The 22,766-nt window shown below is 33.2% G+C and overlaps 1 protein-coding gene across 8 annotated transcripts in view; it reads left to right on the top strand.

Moving 5' to 3' along the window:
* The window catches only part of MAPK10 (mitogen-activated protein kinase 10), a 562,186-nt gene that overhangs the window by 476,043 nt on the left and 63,377 nt on the right, over nt 1-22,766 (top strand). For 7 of the 8 annotated variants that reach the window (XM_064368902.1, XM_064368904.1, XM_064368900.1 and 4 more), the window contains 5 exons: nt 23-152; nt 4,095-4,153; nt 5,013-5,151; nt 5,846-6,011; nt 8,459-8,530. In XM_064368902.1, the coding sequence (XP_064224972.1) occupies nt 23-152; nt 4,095-4,153; nt 5,013-5,151; nt 5,846-6,011; nt 8,459-8,530 (566 nt within the window). Of the gene's footprint in view, nt 1-22; nt 153-4,094; nt 4,154-5,012; nt 5,152-5,845; nt 6,012-8,458; nt 8,531-17,456; nt 17,529-22,766 lie in introns of all 8 variants that reach the window. The other variant, XM_064368906.1, reaches the window with a different exon arrangement.

Raw genomic sequence — 22,766 nt, 5'->3', positions numbered from 1 at the left:
TCTGACTTTTGGATCTCTGCAGTGCTGCATATGATGCTGTCCTTGACAGAAATGTGGCCATTAAGAAGCTCAGCAGACCCTTTCAGAACCAAACACATGCCAAGAGAGCATACCGGGAGCTGGTCCTCATGAAGTGTGTGAACCATAAAAACGTGAGTTTTGTTATTTTTACATTTCTGGCAGTGGGAATTTGTGAGACTGGAAAAAGAAAATGTGTCTGTACTTGAGTAAGAAAGGCTTTCTTTCTTTCCTTTGCAATTCCTGCCTCTTAAGATTGTTTATCCTGCCAATATGCTACATTTAATTTCCTTGTCCTCATGGTAGCTTTCTGCTTAAAAATCACCTAAAAACCATATGAGGTGGAAGTGATGAATTTTATAAATATTTCCCTATAGAAAATTTACCATATTTGGTTATCTTGCTCCAAATTGAGAGTTTCATGCTTTCCAAGAAAGAAACGAGAAGCAAAACCAAAAAAAAAAAAAAAAAAAAAAAACCCTACAAAGCACCATGCTACATTTCTTTATAATTTAGATTTAATTGCTAACAGTTGAGTTTTATTCATGTTACCTCCTTTTTGTTTCAGCTGTAGTCTAGTAGTGGCCTCCAATTGTTCAGTGAATCCACTGTGTGTTGGCATTGTTTATTTCAGGGCTGGGCAAATATGCAAGTACATATTTGCAAAGCACTTGAGAACAGGATCAAGAGTTTTTTCTCATCGAAACTCAGCTAGGTAGACCATTAAAGGACTTTCTACACTTCAGAATCTAGGCTCCTTCAATCACAGGCCGAGACCTCTAGAATTCTTTCTGTGCTCCACTTCTTCTTAGTAAAAATAAATAAGAGATAATTCATTATTTTAAGGAAAACTTTTATTAATAAATAAATTATAATAAATATATTGAATACACTTTACATATAAATACATAATAAATTATTATAAATAAAATTTTATTTTCTTAAAAATAAAAAAAAGTATTATAAGTAAAATCATTATAAAGTATAATAGCTATAATAACTTCCTACAAAGTTCTCACATTACCAGTGTGGTTTTATAAACCATGGATCCTGTCCTAGTGCTAGCCATCTTCCAGTGGCACTGAGAAGACACAAATGTATTAGTATTAAGTTGAAAGATATTTGAAAGGCAAATACGCAGATTCAGGCCCCATGACAATATTTCTCTTTTCCTCTATTACTCTACCCTGATGATTTTTAAATTCAGTCTTTTGACATGTACGTGTTGAATGAATAAAATGTGCGAGGCACAAATCTAGATGGTCTGGATGTTGATACAGCAGTGAAAAAAACAGACAAATCCCCACCCATGTGGAGCTCATGCTCTATTGGCAAGAACAAGGAGATCCACAATAAGATAGGTCAATATGTAAAATGTCAGGTGAAGGTAAGTTCTATTAAGTAAAGCAGAGCAAAGCAAAGAAGGAAGATTTTAAAATGCTGGTCAGTGTGTGGTGGGGTAGGTTTGCCCTTTAAATAGGCTGAGCAGCAAAGACCTCACTAAGAAATGAAAATTTTATGAACTGCACACCCACAATTAATATGGCCATGCAACAAACATGAGACTTCTAGAAAGGAATACAGAAATAATAGAAAGAGTTATATACTAAAGTAATTTGTTCTTTCAGTATATTAAATAAAGGTAAGGGCAAGATTAGCCACATGATCAATACAATACATTCTGTTATACCAAGGAGGATGGAACATAACATGGGCAATGGAAAATGAATGGATACAAGCAATGGAAAACTTTCCATACAATTAATTCATCCTCATTCCAGGCCCTGTAATGCAATACAGTGTGGAGAAATGTCCACTTACTTGGCCAGTTTGAGAGAATAATACTTCCCATTCTAGACTGAAATGTTGGAGACTCATATTTAGGAAGCCTAAAGAAGAGTTCCAGATTGCAGTGATAGTTTATAAATAGCATCCCACCTGCTACCTTCCTTTTATGTGTGTATGGTTGTATGCAGAAGTCTACAGAAACACATTTCTGGAATGTTTTATGAAAAGGAAATTCACTTACAACCAAGTGTAAATTCCACATTAATAAGAACGTAGAACTCTGTTAATACTGTGGAAAGCAAAGGAAGGGTAAAGTAATCCCATTAATCTTTAATAATAGTGAGGAAAATCTGTTTAGAAAATACTTCTTTATGGTGTTAGTTTGGTCCCGTTATCTGTATTTCTTATCAGCTGAAAATTAGATTAGAATTCTTATTTTAAAAAAAGAAAATAAATATTCAATTCTAGGAACTAGTGATTGTGAGGCCTGACAAACATGGATTCACATCTGTGTGTCTCAAGGTGCTAGTATAAAAGAACTTAGAGTCCTATCTGGAAGCTGTTGAATTAAAATGGAAATAGCTGTGATAATCTCCTTCTAAAGATGCATGTTTTAAATTGGCTATTGGTAGGAATTAGAATTTATAAGAGAGCAAAGGAAGGATAGAGGATAAATTCTCAAAGGGTAAAAAGTGAGAAAACAAGGTCATAGGAAATGGGAAAATAAGAACCTACAGTAGGGAATAGATCTTGAGAAATTACCTTTTAGGACAATAAATCTTGATTTATTTAAAATTATAATGCTATTTTCTAGGTTTTTTTAGATTATCTATATTATTTGTTCACCAGGTGATCTGGGTTAGCATTTTTCCATTTTTAAGGAGTATTCATGCGAATGTTTGTGTGGGTGTAATGTGTGCTCTATACACAGTCTCCAATGTTTTTGTTTGAACAAATATCAAAATGAAATAAATTACTGCATGAGATTGATAAAGTCCTAGAGAAATGGACCCACTGTAGATGTTCCAATGAAAGGTGGACTTCATAGGCATTTTTCAACACTCACTGGCACTGAGATGCTATGAGAATACAGAATAACATGGCCCTTTAATAGCAAGTTTTAAAGATAATTTTAAAATAATTATATTTCTGTATGAATATTCCAACTACAAGTTTGCTTTAGAAGAGATAATCTTGTTTTATTTTTAAATATGGAATGCTTCACAAATTTGTGTGTCACTATATTATAACTATTGCTATAAATATGTATACTAGAAAATATTGGATGGTACTGTGATTATTTTTTGTCAATAATTTCTCAACAAGTTAAAACTACTTGAGGCATAAAACATTCCATAGAATTGAGTCAATTTTTCAGCTGTTTAAACTAATTTTATTTTGTGTTTATTACTCTATATGTTTTTATATCATTTATAAAGTTTACTGAAATTCATTGATTGGTGCTTTGAAGCTGCTTTTATCTTGACCTGTACTTATCCAGCTTTTATAAAATAGTTGCAACTATATTGTGAGTATAAGATTGTTATCTATATATTTTTATTTTCATTTCCTACTGGTATGTTAGTACAGAATATTTAGTTGGAAGCACATTTTGAGTTATTGATATATGCAATCTATTTGGAAATGTGACAAAGTGTTTTTACAAAATTTGCTTATGCTAGAAGGTAAATTTCTTTACTAGCTAATATATAAAATAAAGCAGGAAACAAAAAGCTTCTAACTGAATTTAAATAACTTTTAAATAATTTTCTACTAAATTCATCGTTGATATCTTTTAGAATGCATCTTTCCCCACACATATTATTGGAGCATTAGTTTAAGTAATATTTGAGTGTGAGGTAGAAGTAAAAAAAAAAAAATGAAGTAACAACACAAAAAAATCATGAAGAAGAACACCACTTTGTTCATCTGGAGAAGTATCCCATTGCTAGGTCTCATTGAGTGTTTTCCTGCCATCTCTCTTCTCACATGGCATTTCTTTTTTTGTTGTTTAATCCCATAAAGGCCTATATTCTGCCACAAGGAATCACACTTGAAAGCATTGTAACAATTATGCATCTCTCTGACTCTTCCGCCCAAGAATTGAGCTTTTTAGCTGCATTATTAACTTTGAGACAGATCACCTATGAGACAGCTCCAGAATTTTTTCCAACTTCTCTATTTTCACCATAGCAGTAGTGACTTTGAGTTGAAGTAAAATTTAAAAATAATACATTCTCTCTCTTTTTTCTTTCTCTCTTTCCTCTGTCCCTTCCACTCTCTTTCAGATCATTAGTTTATTAAATGTCTTCACACCCCAGAAAACGCTGGAGGAGTTCCAAGATGTGTAAGTAACAAAACTCAAAACTCCTGAAGGAAGAGACAGCACAGCACTCAAACAGCCCAAGGGAAAATCACACACACACACACACACACACACACACACACACACACACACAGAGAGAGAGAGAAAGTTGAAATCCTTGTACTGATCAAAAAGAGGTAAGAGGTGGTGGCAAATGAAAGGAGTACAGTGGTAGGTAAAGAAGATTGTGTTCGTGGTGTTATTTCCTGGAAAGATATTCTGCCTCCTTTTGGCCTTGTGGCTTTATATACTTAGTTGTTCTATGCTCTTGGTCAATCAGGTAAGGCTTATTTATTTATGATTATTAATAGTTTCCATGAACTTTCTACAATGAGTTAATTCACCTGAAGAAATAGTAATAAAAGGGATATGAAAATTATCTTTATTCTTTTGATTTTTGTAGTGCCATTGATTTTGTGCAAAGGATCTAACCAGTAGTGACAAAAGATGGAGGAGAGGAAGTGGTTCCCTAGCACCTTGTGTTTAACGCAGATGCATTGAATTTAACAGAAGAGGCTGTCTTGAATTTTTTTCTTATTTGTGATTATAATACTCATGGAAGAGTTGAGGGAATACAAGGGAAAGTGAGAGCAAAATTACGGTAAAAAATCTATGGGGATGAACCACACACTAATAAATGCTGCTTCTATTAGCAACCTTATGGTAGGGTTCCTATAGCTAACACACATGCAATACCTGGAAATTTTCATATTCTTGATTCTGTCAAAGTCAGAGCTAGGAAGTTCAGAAGACGTACAGAGTTAGGAGAGAATTCTGACTAAATCAAAGGACTTCATTGATCTTGTGATCTGGAACTAACATTGTGGATTTACTCTTCTAGTTACTTAGTAATGGAACTGATGGATGCCAACTTATGTCAAGTGATCCAGATGGAATTAGACCACGAGCGAATGTCTTACCTGCTGTACCAAATGTTGTGTGGCATTAAGCACCTCCACTCTGCTGGAATTATTCACAGGGTAAGAATACCTTCTCTAGGATTACAATGAAAATGCTTTAAGAGAAGAAGAGTAACTGTAGATTATTTTCTTTATACAGGGGCATTGGTCAAATATAATATACTTCCTCATTTATTTGATACTAAAATTAGCACCTAGTTCACTAGTTGTAGAAGGAAATTCTAGTTATATTGTAGTTGAGTTTGTTCAACGTTATGTTTCAGCTCATTGAGACACAGCTTCTTAGAAACCTTATGCTTTCAGCTCCTTGATTGGCAGAGGTCATACTTACAACTGAAATAAGCCAATTTATTTCCATAGTTGTTTCTGGTAGCATAAACACAGCTGCCCTTATGTCTTCTTCTGTCAGGCCTAAAAATGATATATAAGTTGATTTATATTGTCCTAAGGAGAAACCTAACAGAAGACAATAAATGATATTTTTTTTTCTAAAACCTCTTCCCAAGATTAGTGTAAATTGTGTAAATGATAACACAATTCTTTTCTGGGTTTGAAAACCTTTCTGGGGATTTTTTTAAATCTGAAAACTAATTAACTTATTTGTAGCAGTAAGCATTTGCCTTATCTAGGGCTCTGTAGGCAAGGGGGACCTCATCAATGCTACTTGCAAGATGGCTATGTTGATTGAGTCAATGAAAATAACATGTTTCACTTGATGCTGGCTTTTAATTTTTTCCCTTATCCTTATTGTTAGGATTTAAAACCAAGTAACATTGTAGTCAAGTCTGATTGCACATTGAAAATCCTGGACTTTGGACTGGCCAGGACAGCAGGCACAAGCTTCATGATGACTCCGTATGTGGTGACACGTTATTACAGAGCCCCCGAGGTCATCCTGGGGATGGGCTACAAGGAGAACGGTAGGGATGCTTCTGAAGAGCAGCATCAAAACTATGAATAAAACGAGTATACATTTTAGATAGCCAAAGGGAATGTTCTCTTTCATATACAGGCTTTTATAAAGTAGGCTGCCAGATAGCATATTCAGGTTTTTTTTTTTCTTAAATACTACTGGTAAGAATCACTCATTAAAAATGTGAAGGGTGTTATTGAGAAGTCAGCTTTGCTTGAAAAGCGCTAAATGTTAATAGTGAAAAAGAATTCTAAATGGAGTCTGATTAAACAGTCAAGTGGATACTGATTGGCACACATGCCTAGATATTGAGAAAAATTGCTATTTGGGTTGCAGCTCAGCTGAGCGTGAGTGTGAAAGCAGGAAGGAATCTACCACATTTAGCCATTTGGCTTTTATGTTGTGTCTCAGATTGATGGCTCTAGTTCTAGAAAAAGACAAGCAAAAAAAAATGCCACAAATCCTTGGAGTGAAAATCTTCACAGATAACTTTGAAATAATCCAAATTATTCAAATTGAATAAGAATTTCTGTAATACTTTAAGCTGCTCTATAAGAAATATTTAGAGTAGCAATTGCCTGTAAATCTTTATATATTCCAAAAATTGTAAAAACGGAAAATGTCAAATTTGACACTACTGGTTTCATAAAGAAAATTTAATATTCATGAACACTTTAGAATGAAGGTATGGAAAGAATCTTAAAAATGTATTACAATTGACTGTTGTTGATTAAAACAAAGGATTTATTAAATACCTGTTAGAAAGCATTGCAATGTATTATTTTGATGAGAATATATCTTACAGGTAATACACCATATTGAAAAACGTATTCAATATACTTAGGAATTAAAATAGTTTTAAATTAGCATTGTATATGTATTCAATGTACCTTTCATGTTTATTTTTATATTCTATTTAGTTTTTAACAGTCTATTTTTATAAATGCTATAAAAATAATCAGTGTATTTTTATGTATAGGTGCTACAGGGTACTTTAATGAAAATTCCCTGGCCCCTGAAGTTTACAGAAACTTCTTTGTATACTCTTAGATTAGAAGACAGAGAATGTATGTATGCATTTATACAGAGGAAGTTAAAAAGTCAGCTTTTATGAAGGTCAGGTTCACCCTGGTGGGCAATGTTGGAGTTCTGGTACCTTTTGACTCAGAAGAGATGAATCTAGCCCTCCTCACAAGGCAATACCACATCTAATTTATTCAGAAAAGAAGACATTTTTATACTTTCTTTGCAAGTTATTTTTAAAAAGTCAAATGAGAAACAAAGTCAAGAATCAAGAATGTACAGGAGACTGGGTGGGGCGGGGGTTCTGAATTTGCCTATTTGGGCTTTTGAGATCTTGGTACTACAGATAGCTGGTATTAAAATCCCTTTCCCTTCCCTCACTAGAAGAAATTGCAAGTTGCTGCCTTAGGTTTTTGACTTCTCTAAGTCCACGGAGAAGGGCTGCCTGGCACCCTGGTTCTGCCCTCCCACCAATGGGAGGAAGGTTATCATGCAGAAAAACCTGCTTGCTCCCACATCAGGCATGCCCCGCTGTCCCCTGCACCTAGCCCCGCCTACCTTCCCCATGGAGCAAAGGTTCTCTTTGTCTATAATACAAAGCAAGTTGGAAGCGGGTAAATATTGATAAGACAAGGCAAAGGCAAAGCATGTTTTCCTAACAAGTATGACAATTTGGAAATAAATATATGTACATAACAATTTTTAACACCTTTAATACTTTTTTCACTTTCCTTCCAGATGACTCCTTTATACATGTGCTAATTCATATGTCTTTTTTCTTGAAATATTTCAAACGGAAACTAAAACTCACGTTTATTTACAAGGAAAAACTTCTGAAGGAAAAGCTTAGTCCCAAATATGAGGGATTCCAATTCTTTTGCCTCTAAACCATAGTTCTAGCCATTTCGTGGTTTCTTGGATTTGGTTGAATTTATCTTCTTTTGCCCTCCCCGCCGCCACCAAAAAAAAAAAAAAAAAGGTGGTCTCTTGTTGCCCTATTCTCTGTAACTGAATGAAATAGAAAATGAAAATAGCCACCCCTACAGGTTAATATTGTTTTCTCTACATCCAGCAAATGACCCAGAAAACCCTTTGGTGGCTTTTAGCTGTCACCTACCTGCCATGGAACTTTTGGTTTAACTATTGCTTTTCCCTGTCACCAATGTCACCACATTATGGTACTATTGAGAGGCAATGTAAGGCACCCACAAAGTAATGGTTTTTTAAACATTAATTTGAGTTCTCATACTAGACACTGTTTATGTAATAGCATAGTGCTGGTTTTAATTCACCTTTTGGCCAACTTTTGGTGGGAGGTGAAAATTGTACTTTTAATCAAACTGTTCTTTTTCCTCCTCCTTCAGAAGTCAATTATCTTAGTTAACTTTACTTTCCTTCCTTTTCTTCACTACCCTCTCTCTCCTGTTCTAGTGGATATATGGTCTGTGGGATGCATTATGGGAGAAATGGTTCGCCACAAAATCCTCTTTCCAGGAAGGGACTGTATCCTTGTACCTTTTGCTACAGCTTTACCTGTTTTGTTCTCTCTCCCTTTTAAAAACATAATGATTTTACCAGGAGAGTAAAGATAGAAGCAAAAAGTTGGGTAAGTGGTGTTATTGTAATGAAAAAAAGTGATGATTTCTATAATCTGACCAGTACTGAAGACTACCTACCACAATGATTTCTTTAAATTAAATTTCAATGGGCTTTTTTCTTCTAAAATTACTTTCTTGCCTGCAACTAAAACTAGAAATGCTACTTTTCCTTAATAACAGAGGCCACCAGATCCCAAATGATTAAAATATATTTACCTTTATAACTAGCAAAATAAGTCACTATTTACAAGTCATTTTCCATCTCCTTTCTAAAACTATTTTGTACTTCTACAATATTTAGGCATAAAATTTCTCTCCTTGCTGACATTCTAAGCTTCTGTCTATGGCTTCACTGATTTAAATTACTCTTGACACTAAATCAAATCCTTAATGGGTCAATATAACATATCCTCCTCAAAATATGCACTTCTGCATTTAAAAACTGTAATTATTGTTCAGGTTGCTGGTGGTCAGGTGAATTTAAAATAGACTTCTCTCACTTGACTTGGAGATGTGGCATACACATAGATTCTTGTTTTCCCAACTAAATTTCTGATTTCATAAAGCAATTTTGATTTAAGTTCTATTGAGTCCTACAATAGAGTCCATCAGAAATTTCCTGTAGAGCTATCTACAATTTGGAATTATCAAATGAGCTGAAACATTCTTAAATGGCCAAAAGTTCACTCTGTAAAGGTACAGATATGTGTTTATAATATACAGATAATAAAGTTTACATATAATAGTAGAATATACTTTTAAAAATACAAAAATACCTTACTACAAATACTAGTGCAAATCTAAGTACAACCATAATTGACGATTTTAACAATTATAAGCCAAGATTGAATTTAGTATATTTATTACATATGGATGTTTTGGAAATTGGCACTAACCATGTGACCCATAACTCTGTTAACCATTCTATTTGATTGATAAGAAAGTTTATTAAGGAATCCTTTTATTATTTAAGAAAGATTATGATTTTTATTATTTAAAAAGTCAAATACAAAAAACAAAACAAAACAAAATGAAAACCTGACTCAGGAAGAAGTGGATACCATAATAAGCTTGTTTTTAGGTAGGCATTTATGCATTCTGCTGGTTGTTAATGAGATAGTCTCTAAATTCCACTAGTAATGTAAGAGTAATGACATATTCTAGAACCGCACTGTCTAGTAGGTAGCCACTAGCCACATGTGGGTATTCAGCACTTGAAATTATAGCTACCTGAAATTGAACTGTATTTTGTTGTTAAATGCATAGCAGATTTTGAATGTATTTCTAAAAGTATGTAAAATATGTGATTAATAATCATATAGATTGTGTTAAGGTGATAGCATTATAAATATATTGGGTTAAATATATATGTTGTTAAAATTAAACTCAGCTGTTTCATTCTTTTTAATATGGACATTAAACTTAAAACTACGTATATGATTGGCATTTTTGACTGTCATTTTTCTGTTAGACAGTGCTGCTCTAGAACATGAGAAAACTACATGGCAACTATTTATTTATAACCAATCTTAAAGTCTTGAATCTCTGTTTGCTCCATGTTCCTTTCCTATCTATAGTGTGAAGTCTCATTTTCATCATCAAATTTCATATGGCTACTTAGGAAAATTCATTTCGCTTTAAATTACATATCTATAGTTTGGGGATCAATTATATACCTACCATAGTTTATTTCAACAATGTTATATTGCACATTCATATTTAAATGTGCTGACTTTATTCAAAAGTAGGAATTATTTTCTTTTTGCTTTTGCCTTTGGTATATAATACATTTTAGATGAAAAAGGAACCTCTTTTTCTAACAACTCAGGGTGAAGTTGCACAGCCACATCTCTGCAATGCACTTGTTAGTGGAAAGCAAAAAGCCACAGACTTTCTCATTTCCATGTGACTTTTTATTATGTCACTTGATTTCATGTAGCGAGGTTGTTCTCTGAGATCTTATTTAGCTCTTCAGGCATTTATGAGGATTGCTTTTCTTCTGTTTTGACAGTATAAATTTAAAAGCCAATAAAATGAGAAAAAGCAAAAAGTTTTGAATTTAATCTAATCCTTCAGAAAAGCAAGCAAGCAAACAACAAACAAATAAAATAGCACCATGTTGGATAATTCTATTTTCTATTAAAAATTGTTCTCTTGGAAGCCCCCGCTTTTTTATCCTAGTTTGTTTTGGAAACATTTTTTAGAGCTGAAATTAAATTGTGTGAAAATAAATGCATAACATTTATATCCTTGGTATGTATGAACCTAAACACTTAAATAATCTTTAATATAAATAATATAGACTATAATAAAGGTTTGCAATCTGTATTTCTTTACCTCAAGTGATTATTACATAGTATTGCAGCCTTTGATAGCCTAGTGCCATATGTGACAATGACCCTGCAAGTGGACCTAAAAGTTAAAAAAAATTACATAAAGACATTTACAATGGAAAGCCTTTTGCTTAAGTTAAATTTTACTGAAATATGAGTAAATATTTTCCAACAAAATAGGTTAGATAAAAGTTTCCTTTTTGAAAATGTTTCCATTTGAATTTAAGTTCTCAGTTCATTTTACCTATAATTAAAATTCTGACTTAATTTTTAAATTAAATTTTAAAAATAAGCAAACCTATAGGAATCTCTGTTAAACAATTTTGAGTGGAATTGTTTTATTAATATTTAAATGAAATTAATATCATTTTATGCACAGGGCTGCCTACCACAATTGAGCAGTCAGATAACCTCCCAAACTTTGACTATGAGACACAAGGCTGAGGGCTGATTCGGGCTATTTATGGGCAGAAGAATTACACAATTTTAAGCATATTGAAATGAGTCTAACATTTATTGGAAGTAATATCAAAGCTAAGTATATGCTAATTGATACCTTGACTACTTCCAAGATTCTGCAGAAATTTCAAAAAACAATCAGAGGTTCTCATGACTTTCACCTGGAATGATTCAGAGTAATTTATGGTAAATTACTTTGAGGCTGAAAAATGATGTGGTAATACTATCATCATAATCAACATTTTTCTTCTCTCTTCACAGAACTTTTAAATTTGAACCCTAAGCAAAAATAATAAAATGTCTTGACAAATCAGAGAATCTTATGAAACTGTCATTGATGACTGAAGTTTAACTACTCTCCCGCATTTCCACATTTTCCCACATTTCCCCTATCTTTGCATTTTGAGGAACACTGTGGGGGTTTCTTAGCGGTTAATAGGATCTAGATGATATCACAGGGAATTGTCTTGGTTACTAAATTAGAATGTTTGCAAAGTAAACAAAATTGAACAAAATAAACAATACATATTTGCTTTTCCACCTATTAGTTTGCTAAGTAATATCCAAAGGATCACTTAATACTTATTTTTCTTGTATAAAGTGTTTCTTAATTATACATACACTATCATACACTTAATTTTCACTATAGTTTTATGATTAAAACATATTTCATAGCATATATTTTGACATAATGTAGTTTATGTATACAATATTATAATGCGCATTCATATTTAAATGTATTACTAAACATTCTTAACTAAGCATTCTTAAACCCATGCTGACTTTCAAGTTAGAGAATAATAAACATACCAAGTCCATTATTTTCTTTATGTAGTCCAAAGAACAGACAAATCAGTGGCTTTAGCTTCACTCAGATTTTATTCCTTTCAGCAAAATTTAAAGGACAGCAGTTTTACAATGCTTTCTTAGAAGTTTTTTCTAAGAACTATCCAGTCACTCACTGCCTTCACCCACCCCAAACCCCAACCAGGGTATGCCATCTTCTTGATTATCAAAGGCTCCTATAGTCCCAGTATACTTCTCATGAGTCCTTTCCTCAAACCTTCTTTTAGATAAATTCTTCAATCTTATTTTTTCCATTCTACTTCAAATGGTAGCACCTTCTTTGAGCAAACCCTGTGATGTTCCTTTATCTAAGTTCTTGGCCAATATTCTCTGGATATGGTAAAGTTAAAAACAGGCACACTACACTCATTTGAAAATTCTAGATCTCAAGTATATTATATCCAAACCTAATAGCTGGACTGCTAAAATAGCTCCTCTTGCCTTTCCCTCTGAAGAACAAGAAATTGCAATTAGGATGAATGGGATATACATATAACCTTGCCAGGGAGCCAAGTTATTAAGGAACAGGTAAATGGCTTTCCAAAGTATATTTGAAGAAATAAAGAAAACACCCCTAAATTAACTGAATGTTATATCTTTCTAAGTTTAAATATGAACATTAGGAAGGATCAAAGTAAAATGAACAAAAATTTGTGGTTACAGATTGTTATATCCATCTAGCACAGAGATACTTTTAAACTCTTCTTACCTCTTTGAAATAACAGTGCTTAATTCCTAATAAACTTTTGCAACTAATAACTTACTATACAGTCTAACTCTGTTTCTTGCAATTAAGATAATACAGGGTTATTTAAAACAATATAAAATGTATGGCTTTAAATAAAGTTAGGATGAAAAAATGTAATAGGTATTTTTTCATATCTATAAGCAAATTGCACATAATTATATATATTTAAAATAAAATTATTTATTATTTGAATGTATTTAAAAGAATACATTTATTTTAAAGAATACCTGTTTACCACTAGTGTGCCTGCTACTCTTCTCTTTTATTATTATTTTATGAAAATGTGAGACAGGAATCACCAGAATAGGAGCTGGAGATTCTGAGGTTGTAAAGAAATAAAAGCAAGTTTATAATAGGTAGATTCAAGGAGAAAGTATTTTTCTGATTTCCTGGCATTACACTATTTAGCGTTAAGTTTGTGAATTGTTGCTTATTTTTCTTACTTAGATTCACATGAGCAAAATATGTACATTCTTAGTTTATTTGTATATGTCAGTATCCTTAGAATTCTATTTTTGAACTGAAGTTTAATACAAGGTCCTTTTGTTAAATAACTAGATGTATAACTTAGTTAACTAATTTTAAAAGAAATGTTCTAATTTTACAACTTTTAATTTTATAACAATTTTTATAAAATTATTACATAACTAGTTTTCAAAGCAATGTTCTGATTTTAGAAAACTGTATTAAATATTCTTACTATCATATGTTGAGTTATTCATTGAAAGAAAATTTGTCTAAATTCTACGCTAAATGAAAATATACTTAGGTGTGTTAAGGAGAAGTCCCAGACATTATGTTAAAAGAGCCACATAATCTCCTAGATAGGAAACGTTTTCCAGAATAGAAGCTTACATAGTCCAAAAATGATTTAACCATGGATCGTGATCTGAACTATTAGACTGAGTGTGGAAGTAGCAATATAGTTCTTCATTTATTTAGATTTTACTTCCATGGCCTACATTACATCATGTCTGTCTCTTGGTTAGAAATAGAAAAAAGATAATTTAGTACAAGCTAATTTCTGACAAATAATCTGAGTGAGGTTCTCACTCAGAAAATTAATAACCTTATTTTGGTAACACCAAAACTTACTTAACATTTCTTTTAAGGAAAGTGACTCAGTTATCTGAGTGTTCCAATTGCAAATGAATCTGCCTTCTGCCTATGGAAATGATAGAATGATGATGGAAGAATGTGATGAATCAGAATTTTAAAAGCCAGCAGAATTCTACCTTGGCAGCATTAGTGTGCAGAACTCTTATAGATACCCAAATGCTAAACCAGATTGTCTCAGAAAGCATAAAAATCCAGTTTCCAACAGTGATTGAATTTCCTAATTACTTCTAAGGTGTATGCACCGTCTCTATTCATTGTAACACTTGACAATTTTATAAAATAGTATAGTCTTACCTTGATTAGCAATATATATATATGTCACTAATATATACAAATGCATATTTATTAGTTTATTTATGCATCCTAATATAGGAAAATCAGTAGAGGGAAGGCTTACCATCTTCCTTTTCAATAGGAGTTGACTGATATAAAATTCTTTTATTACATATTATTTGCTAGTGGGGATGACAAATTCATGAATTTTGGTACAATGGCTTTATCCTGGGCCATAATCCTGTCTTGAGTACAGAAAATCCATATAAATGTATGTGTATATATTCAATTTTTGTAATTCAAGGTAACAGAGCTTATCATTTCTAGGCACAAAGCTTAGCACTTTGGTAGCATAGATATAAATATACTCTGGGAAGAGCGAATGGTGAGTAAAGTTAAAATGGGAATTAGAAAGAGTCCTAGGTTATTTTCACCCAGAAAGATTTATTAAAATAAAGAAAATGAAATTCAATATGTACATCAGAATTTCAGATCTAGAGCTTTTATCTCTGCATTATTTTTATGCAAAAGCTTTGTGATCTATTAAATCTATTAAAGATACATTTTAAATAAATGTTCTTTTACATTGGAATATCTCCTAGATCCCCCACACAAAAAAGAGAACTGGGAGATATACCAGTTATTAATAGCAGTTATTAAATCAACAACTGTATAGAACCAATTGAGGCTAAGGCAACATAGAGACTAGAATTCCGTTTAGGCCATCTGTTGTTATTGCTTTTGCTGTTGTTTAAAGGCATATGAAGAACAGTAAAAACAAAAACAAACACACAAAAAAAGGGATTTTAGCCTGAAAGATAAAAATCAGCCAGTTTTAAGAGAGGTATGGTTAGGGATTACAGGTTATAGTTATATATTTGAAGGTTATTATATGGATGAGGAAACAAGGTCATTCCTGTTTACATAGTGAAGAGAAGTTCCATAGAGTCAATGTGAGTTAATATGTAGGATACCTTTCTAAGTGGTTTCAATAATAAAAGAGATTGCCTAGTGAGTAGTGAGTTTCCTCTATTGGAAAGATTTCTTTATTATAGATGTAAATATATAATATAATTATGTAAATTTAAAATAAATAAACCTTTTCCATATATATTTAATTCCCAAATATAATTTTAATGTTATTTAATACATGATGATGCATAAATAATATTTATTGGGGACTTACTATGTACCAGGGAATTGTGCAAGGATCTTTACCAGACATAACTTTTCAAGTCTTTCATAAAACTCTGCATAATAAATACAGTTTATCATTAATATTTTAGAGGATAAAATTGAGGTTTAGAGACAAGTAACCTGGCGAAGGTTATACAGTTAGGAAGCAATGGAGTCTGTTCTCTAGCAGAAAAAGATGAGTATATCTGCCAGAGATATTATAAAAAAACAATTTTGTACTAAATAAGAAGTGGAAATAGATGCTTCCTAAGTCCCAGACAGCTTGATGGCAGAAACTATTTTTTCTAATGTTTGAATGGAGATAGGCAAGATAAAACACTGCATATTGAGTTTTTTGGTCTCAATATTTTTTGTGTATCTCTTCCACAACATCTATAAGATATAGATATACCATAAATAGCAATTTCATCAAACTGGTCTCTTTGGACAGTATGATAGGAATACTTGCGATTTAAAAATAAATATTTTTCAGAGATTTTTTTTCTTTAATCAAAGATTTCTCAATACCAACCTGTTGTGAGACAGATATTACTTGAAATTACAAACATGTTCATAATAAAGGGGTGCACAACTGTTTGCTCTATCTTTCCCTGATATTTTTGCATGTCAGTTGCTTTCCTAAACTGGAAGCAAACAAACTTGCTTCTTTGGGTATGCTTATCACCCTCAAAGCTGTAACCATTTCTTTGCAGTGATCATTTTGTTTAGGTGTTAAATCAAACAATGGAAATTTTGGGTTTAACCCGAGTGAGATTTTCACATTGGAATGAATCTCATGAGGAACTCTTTAAGGTCACTGCCAAATTACAAGATGTAATTTGAAAAGTAAGTGGAGCAAAATTATATTGTGCTGCTGTCTTAATGCCTTTCCCTATTTGCTCCCCCTCAACATCCCTCATTCTTCTGGTTTATTTTTTTTTCCTCGTAAGCATGCCCTATCTCTCTTTCTGACTTTTAAGTAAAACAAGTGAGTAACCACGTATTGTACAAGGAGGAGATGTCACTTTGTTGCTTCACCCTTCCCCATTTTGCCCCTCCCCGTGTGCACTCTGCCCTGGCTTCCTGGTTTTAAGTTCTGGATGATACCTGGCAATAGCAGAGAGATCATTCATTGTAATTTCACCTTGAATTCCAGGTTTCTTTAGATTCACAGTCTCAGAAGAAGAATCAGCTCTTTAGACACGTTTGTTTCAAGTTGAACCATCCCATTTTGAAAGCTAGTGTTTCTTATCATTATAAAGCAACCATGTTTATAAGAATAAGACAAGGCTTCCTGCTGAGAAACGCTCCTTTGATGGGAGTCAATGAAACTAAGACAACGTATTCTGAAACATTCATTCTTGAACTGGCTTTTCACTTCTGGAACTGTATTTTATTTATAAATAAGAGTAAATGTGTTTTCTAAAAGTAACTCTTTTGAGGTTGCTGGCAGCTCAGCTTTTCTTTTTTCTTATTCATATATGTACACAAGAGTAAAAAAGAAATTGATTTGCATATTAACACTAGCTAGAATAATTTAAGATAAAAATCAGTAGGATTCTAGTAGATGAATGCAAATTAGACCTTTTAAATCAAAACCTAAATTAATCATTGAGTTATAATTGCAATGTAATATTGTTCTACTTTAGGTAGCATTGGGCAGCATTGTTAGTGCAGTTATATGACAGAAAAGGGCCTTGACAGTCTGCGAGCTCCCCTTTCTGCTGTTTAAAATACTAATGATCATGTGACTGGCCTCTCATCCAGTCAGTGAAAAGTCAGGCTATTGCTCTATGGCATGGGTAGCCCAGTGTTTTCATTTATTTGTTGTTCTATTCCTGTGTTCTTGTTTATCTTCATTTCATTTTTGTTTTCAGTTGACATGTGGTCAGTAGGGTGCATCATGGGAGAAATGATAAAAGGTGCAGTGCTGTTTCCTGGCACTGATCGTATCCTTCTTAGCAGCCAGTGGTATCTCTGGGTGTCACTCTCAATTAATTCTCTTTTGTCTCAGAAGCAATACTGCTTATGGTATTTGTTCACTGTCCCTAGAAAGTTTCTGTGAGACTCAGCGTCAAATATTTACAAGCTAGCATTATGGCAGAGTAACTTTGTCTCCTAGTAAGATCTTATGTGGATAATACAGTAACAAATATGAAAAGGTCAACCTGATATCAAAAGGTCTGCCTGAATTCAGTTCTACCAAACTAATAACATTGAGTACTCTTCTTTCTTGTTTTTGTTGTTGTAGATGTTTCAAAATTAAGATGTATTCATAGCTAGGTGATAAATTAAAAAGTCTTTCAGTTCTAAGACTGAAGAGTTGCACTTTGATATAATGAGAAATATTCATTTGGCATGGGCATTTTTATCAGATTCATGTTCCTCCACAAATACTAATTGGTTTATTTTCACATATATTCAGAAAGCATGCATGTGAATTTCGTTTTACAGCTGATCATTTTTTCTAAAATTATTTTTCTTATTCACTCCATTTATGGGAATAATATCTCTAATTTCTTCTCTTATTTTCTGCATATTATTAACAAGTGCAATAATTAAAACCTCATTAATTGATAATGGTTATATATAATATCTGAAGAAATACATTGAAATCACTTGAATAATTAAAAGTGATTCTCTCTTAAGCAACAAATAATTAACAAGTAAAGATCAAGGCTGGATGTGGCAGCACATGCCTGTAATCCCAACACTTTGGGAGGCTGAAGTGGAAGGATTACTTGAGCCCAGGAGTTTGAGACTAGCCTAGGCAACAGAGCAAGATCCCTGTCTCTACAAAAAATAAAAATAAAAAATTTAGCAGGGCATGGTGGCAGCATGTGTAGTCTCAGCAACAAAGAAACTATCTGGGAGGACAGCTTGAGCCTCAAGGTCAAAACTGCATTGAGCAGCGATTGTGCCGCTGCACTGCAGCCTAGGCAACAGAGTGAGATGCTGTCTCTAAACAAAGAAGCAAACAAAAAGATTCCAGAGGTTCTGCAGTATTAAACAGATATGGATAGTGTGTGATTAGTGATTAGTATATGGAGGTTCATGGGTCCTAGCATCAGGCTTAAAAATTAGTTACTCCCTTAGTTAGTTAAATATCCCTCTACACTTAGTCACTTATGAAAGTTTTATGTTTTCATCCTACTAAAGGTAAAACCTCTGCTTCAATAACATACTTCAAAAATAAAATCGAGCCTATAATAATGGGGTTTTAATGTCTTATTAGAATAAATCTAATTACTAATATGGTGCATCCATGGATGTTATAATTAGCCATTTGCTTTAAGTTTCTAACACCTACATTACAATTTTTTATCAAATGTTTATAATGTAAAGTATAAACTTGAGAATTAATATTTATATCTTTTTTATGTATACATATATAAATATATATACAGTTTCAAACATATGTTCTCTCTATATATTAAAAAAAATAGTTCTGGAAATGATTGAATTAGGCACTCAATTTTTGTTGGAAGAAAGAACTTAAAATACTTTGGTTAAAAATAAAGTTACACTCTTTTTAATTCTGATTATTCTTACTAAAAAGTTTTTTCTAATCTTACATTTGACACACATTTTTAAAAAATCTTTCTGTCTATATTGCTGTTTTGTTTTCTAAATGTACATTTTATTAAATGACATATATAATTTACCACATCAATGTTAATGCTATTTGAAACTATGCTGGCTTTATAAAAACTAAATTCCCTTGGATTTCTTAAAAATCTGGAGGATTAAAAAAAATACTTCTTTTATTCCCAATCAATTATAACCTTGTGTTTGGCCTTTGGGCATAAATATAAAATTGTCTTTAAGTTTTGGCTGATTTTAGATAATTTGATGAAAATCGACTCAATTTGTTAACTTCTGGAAAAACTTTGTTTTTCCAGAAGTTCATTGTGGTTGAATAATTGGTGACTGAAATGAATAATTGCCACCTGTAAATTAAAATGAGTGTTTTAAAATGACTTTTGTTATGTTTGGGAGAGGAGCATCACACACTGGGAGCAGTTGGTGGGGGTAGGGGAGAGACAGCGGGGGTGGGAAGGGAGGGGAGGGTGGGGAGGGATAACATGGGGAGAAATGCCAGATATAGTATGCACCTAAAGTAAAATAAATAAATAAATAAATAAAATTTCTACAACTGGCTTATTAGATACAATTTGACATTTCTTAGAATAGTTTCTTGGGAAAAGTTGCTTGTGTATCATTTTATAATTTGGGTGTCAAAATTTCTTGTAAATAATTGTTTAGGGTTCTGGTAATGTGGCAGTATCACATTCAATGCCCTTGATATTTGGATATGAAGTCCTTTATGGGGCTCTTGTATGGGGACATATTTGTAAATTCTTGGAGGACAAATAGGAATCATTTTCTCAAGTATGTCTTAAATTGTGGGCTGTGGTCTCTTAATAATTTCAAACATGGTTAAAGTTTTAAATCAGTCTTTTTAAAGCAAACAAATTATGAATACTGAATATCAAATAATTAACCTCTGAACATGTAAGACATTACTGATTTCAAAAATTCTGTTATTAGAAATGAGTTATCTGAAAAGACAATAAAATTATACCTAAATCTATTAGTAAAATAGAGACATTAAAATGGAGCTGGAGATATGCATATGTATAATATACACCTATTTAATACATTATAAGGAGTTATGATTTTTTAATCAATATATCCTCATTTTATAAAAGCATTCTCAAAATAATAATTTCTTTTTTTTTTTTTTTTTTGAGACGGAGTCTCGCTCTTGTTACCCAGGCTGGAGTGCAATGGCGCGATCTCGGCTCACCGCAACCTCCGCCTCCTGGGTTCAGGCAATTCTCCTGCCTCAGCCTCCTGAGTAGCTGGGATTACAGGCACGCGCCACCGTGCCCAGCTAATTTTTTTGTATTAGTAGAGACGGGGTTTCACGATGTTGACCAGGATGGTCTCGATCTCTCGACCTCGTGATCCACCCGCCTTGGCCACCCAAAGTGCTGGGATTACAGGCTTGAGCCACCGCACCCGGCCCAAAATAATAATTTCTAAAAGCTCTTGGAATATGAGCTATGCATATCTTTTTTTAATTTTTAATTTTTCTGGGTACATAATAGGTATATATATTTATGGGGAACATGAGATGTTTTGATACAGGCATGCAATGCATAATAATCACATCATGGAAGATGGAATATCTGCCCCCACAAATATTTATCCTTTATGTTACAAACAATTTAATTATACTCTTACAGTTATTTTAAAATGTACCATTAAATTATTATTTACTGTAGTCACCTTGTTATGCTATCAAATACTAGATCTCATTAATTCTTTCTAACTTTTTCTTTTATCCATTAACCATCCCCACCCACCACCTGGTCTGCTATCCTTTCCAGCCTCTGGTAACCATCCTTCTACTCTCTATCTTCATGAGTTCAATTGTTCTGATTTTTAAAATTAATTTAATGGCAGACTTGGTGGCTCAAGCCTGTAATCCCAGCACTTTGAGAGACCAAGGCAGGCAAATAACCCAAAGTCAGGGGTTCAAGACCAGCCTGGCCAACATGGTGAAAACACGTCTCTACTAAAAATACAAAAATAAGCCGGGCATATGGTGGCAGGTGCCTGTAATCCTAGCTATTCAGGAGGCTGAGGCCAGAGAATCCCTTGAACCTGGGAGGCGGAGGTCGCAGTGAGCCAAGGTTGAGCCACTGCACTCCAGCCTGGGTGACAGTGCAAGACTAGGTCTCAAAACAAAAAAAATTAATTTTAATTTTAAGTTCCAGGGTACATGTGCAGGATGTGTAGGTTTGTTGCATAGGTGAACATATACTATGGTGGTTTGCTGCATCTGTCAACCCATCACAGGTATTAAATTCAGCATCCATTAGCTATTTTTCCTAATGCTCTCCCTCCTCCCACTCTGCCCCCCAACAGGGCCTAGTGTGTATTATTCCCCTCCCTGTGTCCATGTGTTCTCATTGTTCAGCTCCTACTTATAAGTGAGAACATCAATGTTTGTCTTTCTGTGCCTTACCATTTCACTTAACATTTTAAAATGTACCACATTGTCTTTATTCATTCATCTGTTGATGGATGCTTAGGTCGCTTCCAGATGTTGGCTATTGTGAACAGTGCTGCAACAAACATGGGAGTGCAGAAATCTCTTCAAAATACTGATTTCATTTCTTTTGGGTATATACCCAGCAGTGGGATTGCCAGATCATATAGTAGCTCTATTTTTAGTTTTTTGAGGAACCACAGAACTGTTCTCCATAGTTATTATACTAACTTACAGTTCCAGGAGTGTACAAGCGTTCCCTTTCCTCCACATCTTCCCCAGTGTTTATTGTTGCCTATTTTTGAATATAAGCTATTTTAACTGGGATGAGATGATATCTCGTTGTATTTTTGATTTGCATTTCTCTGATGATCAGTGATGTTAGCACTTTTTCATATGCCTGTTTGTCATTTGCTTATCTTCTTTTGAGAAATGTCTATTTAAATCTTTTGCCCATTTTTATTCAGATTATTAGGTTTTTTTCTATAGGGTTATTTGAGTTCCTTATATATTCTGGTTATTAATCACTTGTCAGATGAGTAGCTTGCAAATATTTTCTCTCATTCTGTAGGTTGTCTCTTCACTTTGTTGATTGTTTTTGTGCTGTGCAGAAGCTTTTTAGCTTGATATGATCCCATTTGTCCATTTTTGCTTTGGTTTCTTGTGTTTGGGAGGTATTACTCAAGAAATCTTTGCCCAGACCAATGTCCTAGAGAATTTCCCCAATGTTTTCTGATAGAAGATTGATAATTTAAAGTCTTATATTTGTGTCTTTAATCCATTTTGATTGGATTTTTGTATATGGCGAAAGATAGGGATCTAGTTTTATTCTCCTGCATATAGATATCCAGTTTTCCCACACAATTTATTGAGGGGAGTGTGTTTTCCCAGTTTATGTTCTTGGAACTTTTGTTGAAAATGAGTTCACTGTAAGTGTGTGGATTTATTTCTGGGTTCTATTTTCTGTTCTATTATTCTCTGTGTCTGTTTTTATGCCAGTATCATGCTGTTTGATTACTATAGTTCTGTAGTATAATTTGAAGTTGGGTAATGTGATTCCTCTAGTTTTGTTCTTTTTGCTTAGGTTAGCTTTGGCTATTCTAGGTCTTTTGTGGTTCCACATAAA

Source organism: Aotus nancymaae, unplaced genomic scaffold (assembly GCF_030222135.1).
Source record: "Aotus nancymaae isolate 86718 unplaced genomic scaffold, 86718_ANA_hifiasm-v0.15.2.pri h1tg000006l, whole genome shotgun sequence".
NCBI classification, from domain to species: Eukaryota; Metazoa; Chordata; class Mammalia; order Primates; family Aotidae; genus Aotus; species Aotus nancymaae.
This window is presented reverse-complemented; position numbering and strand designations above follow the sequence as displayed.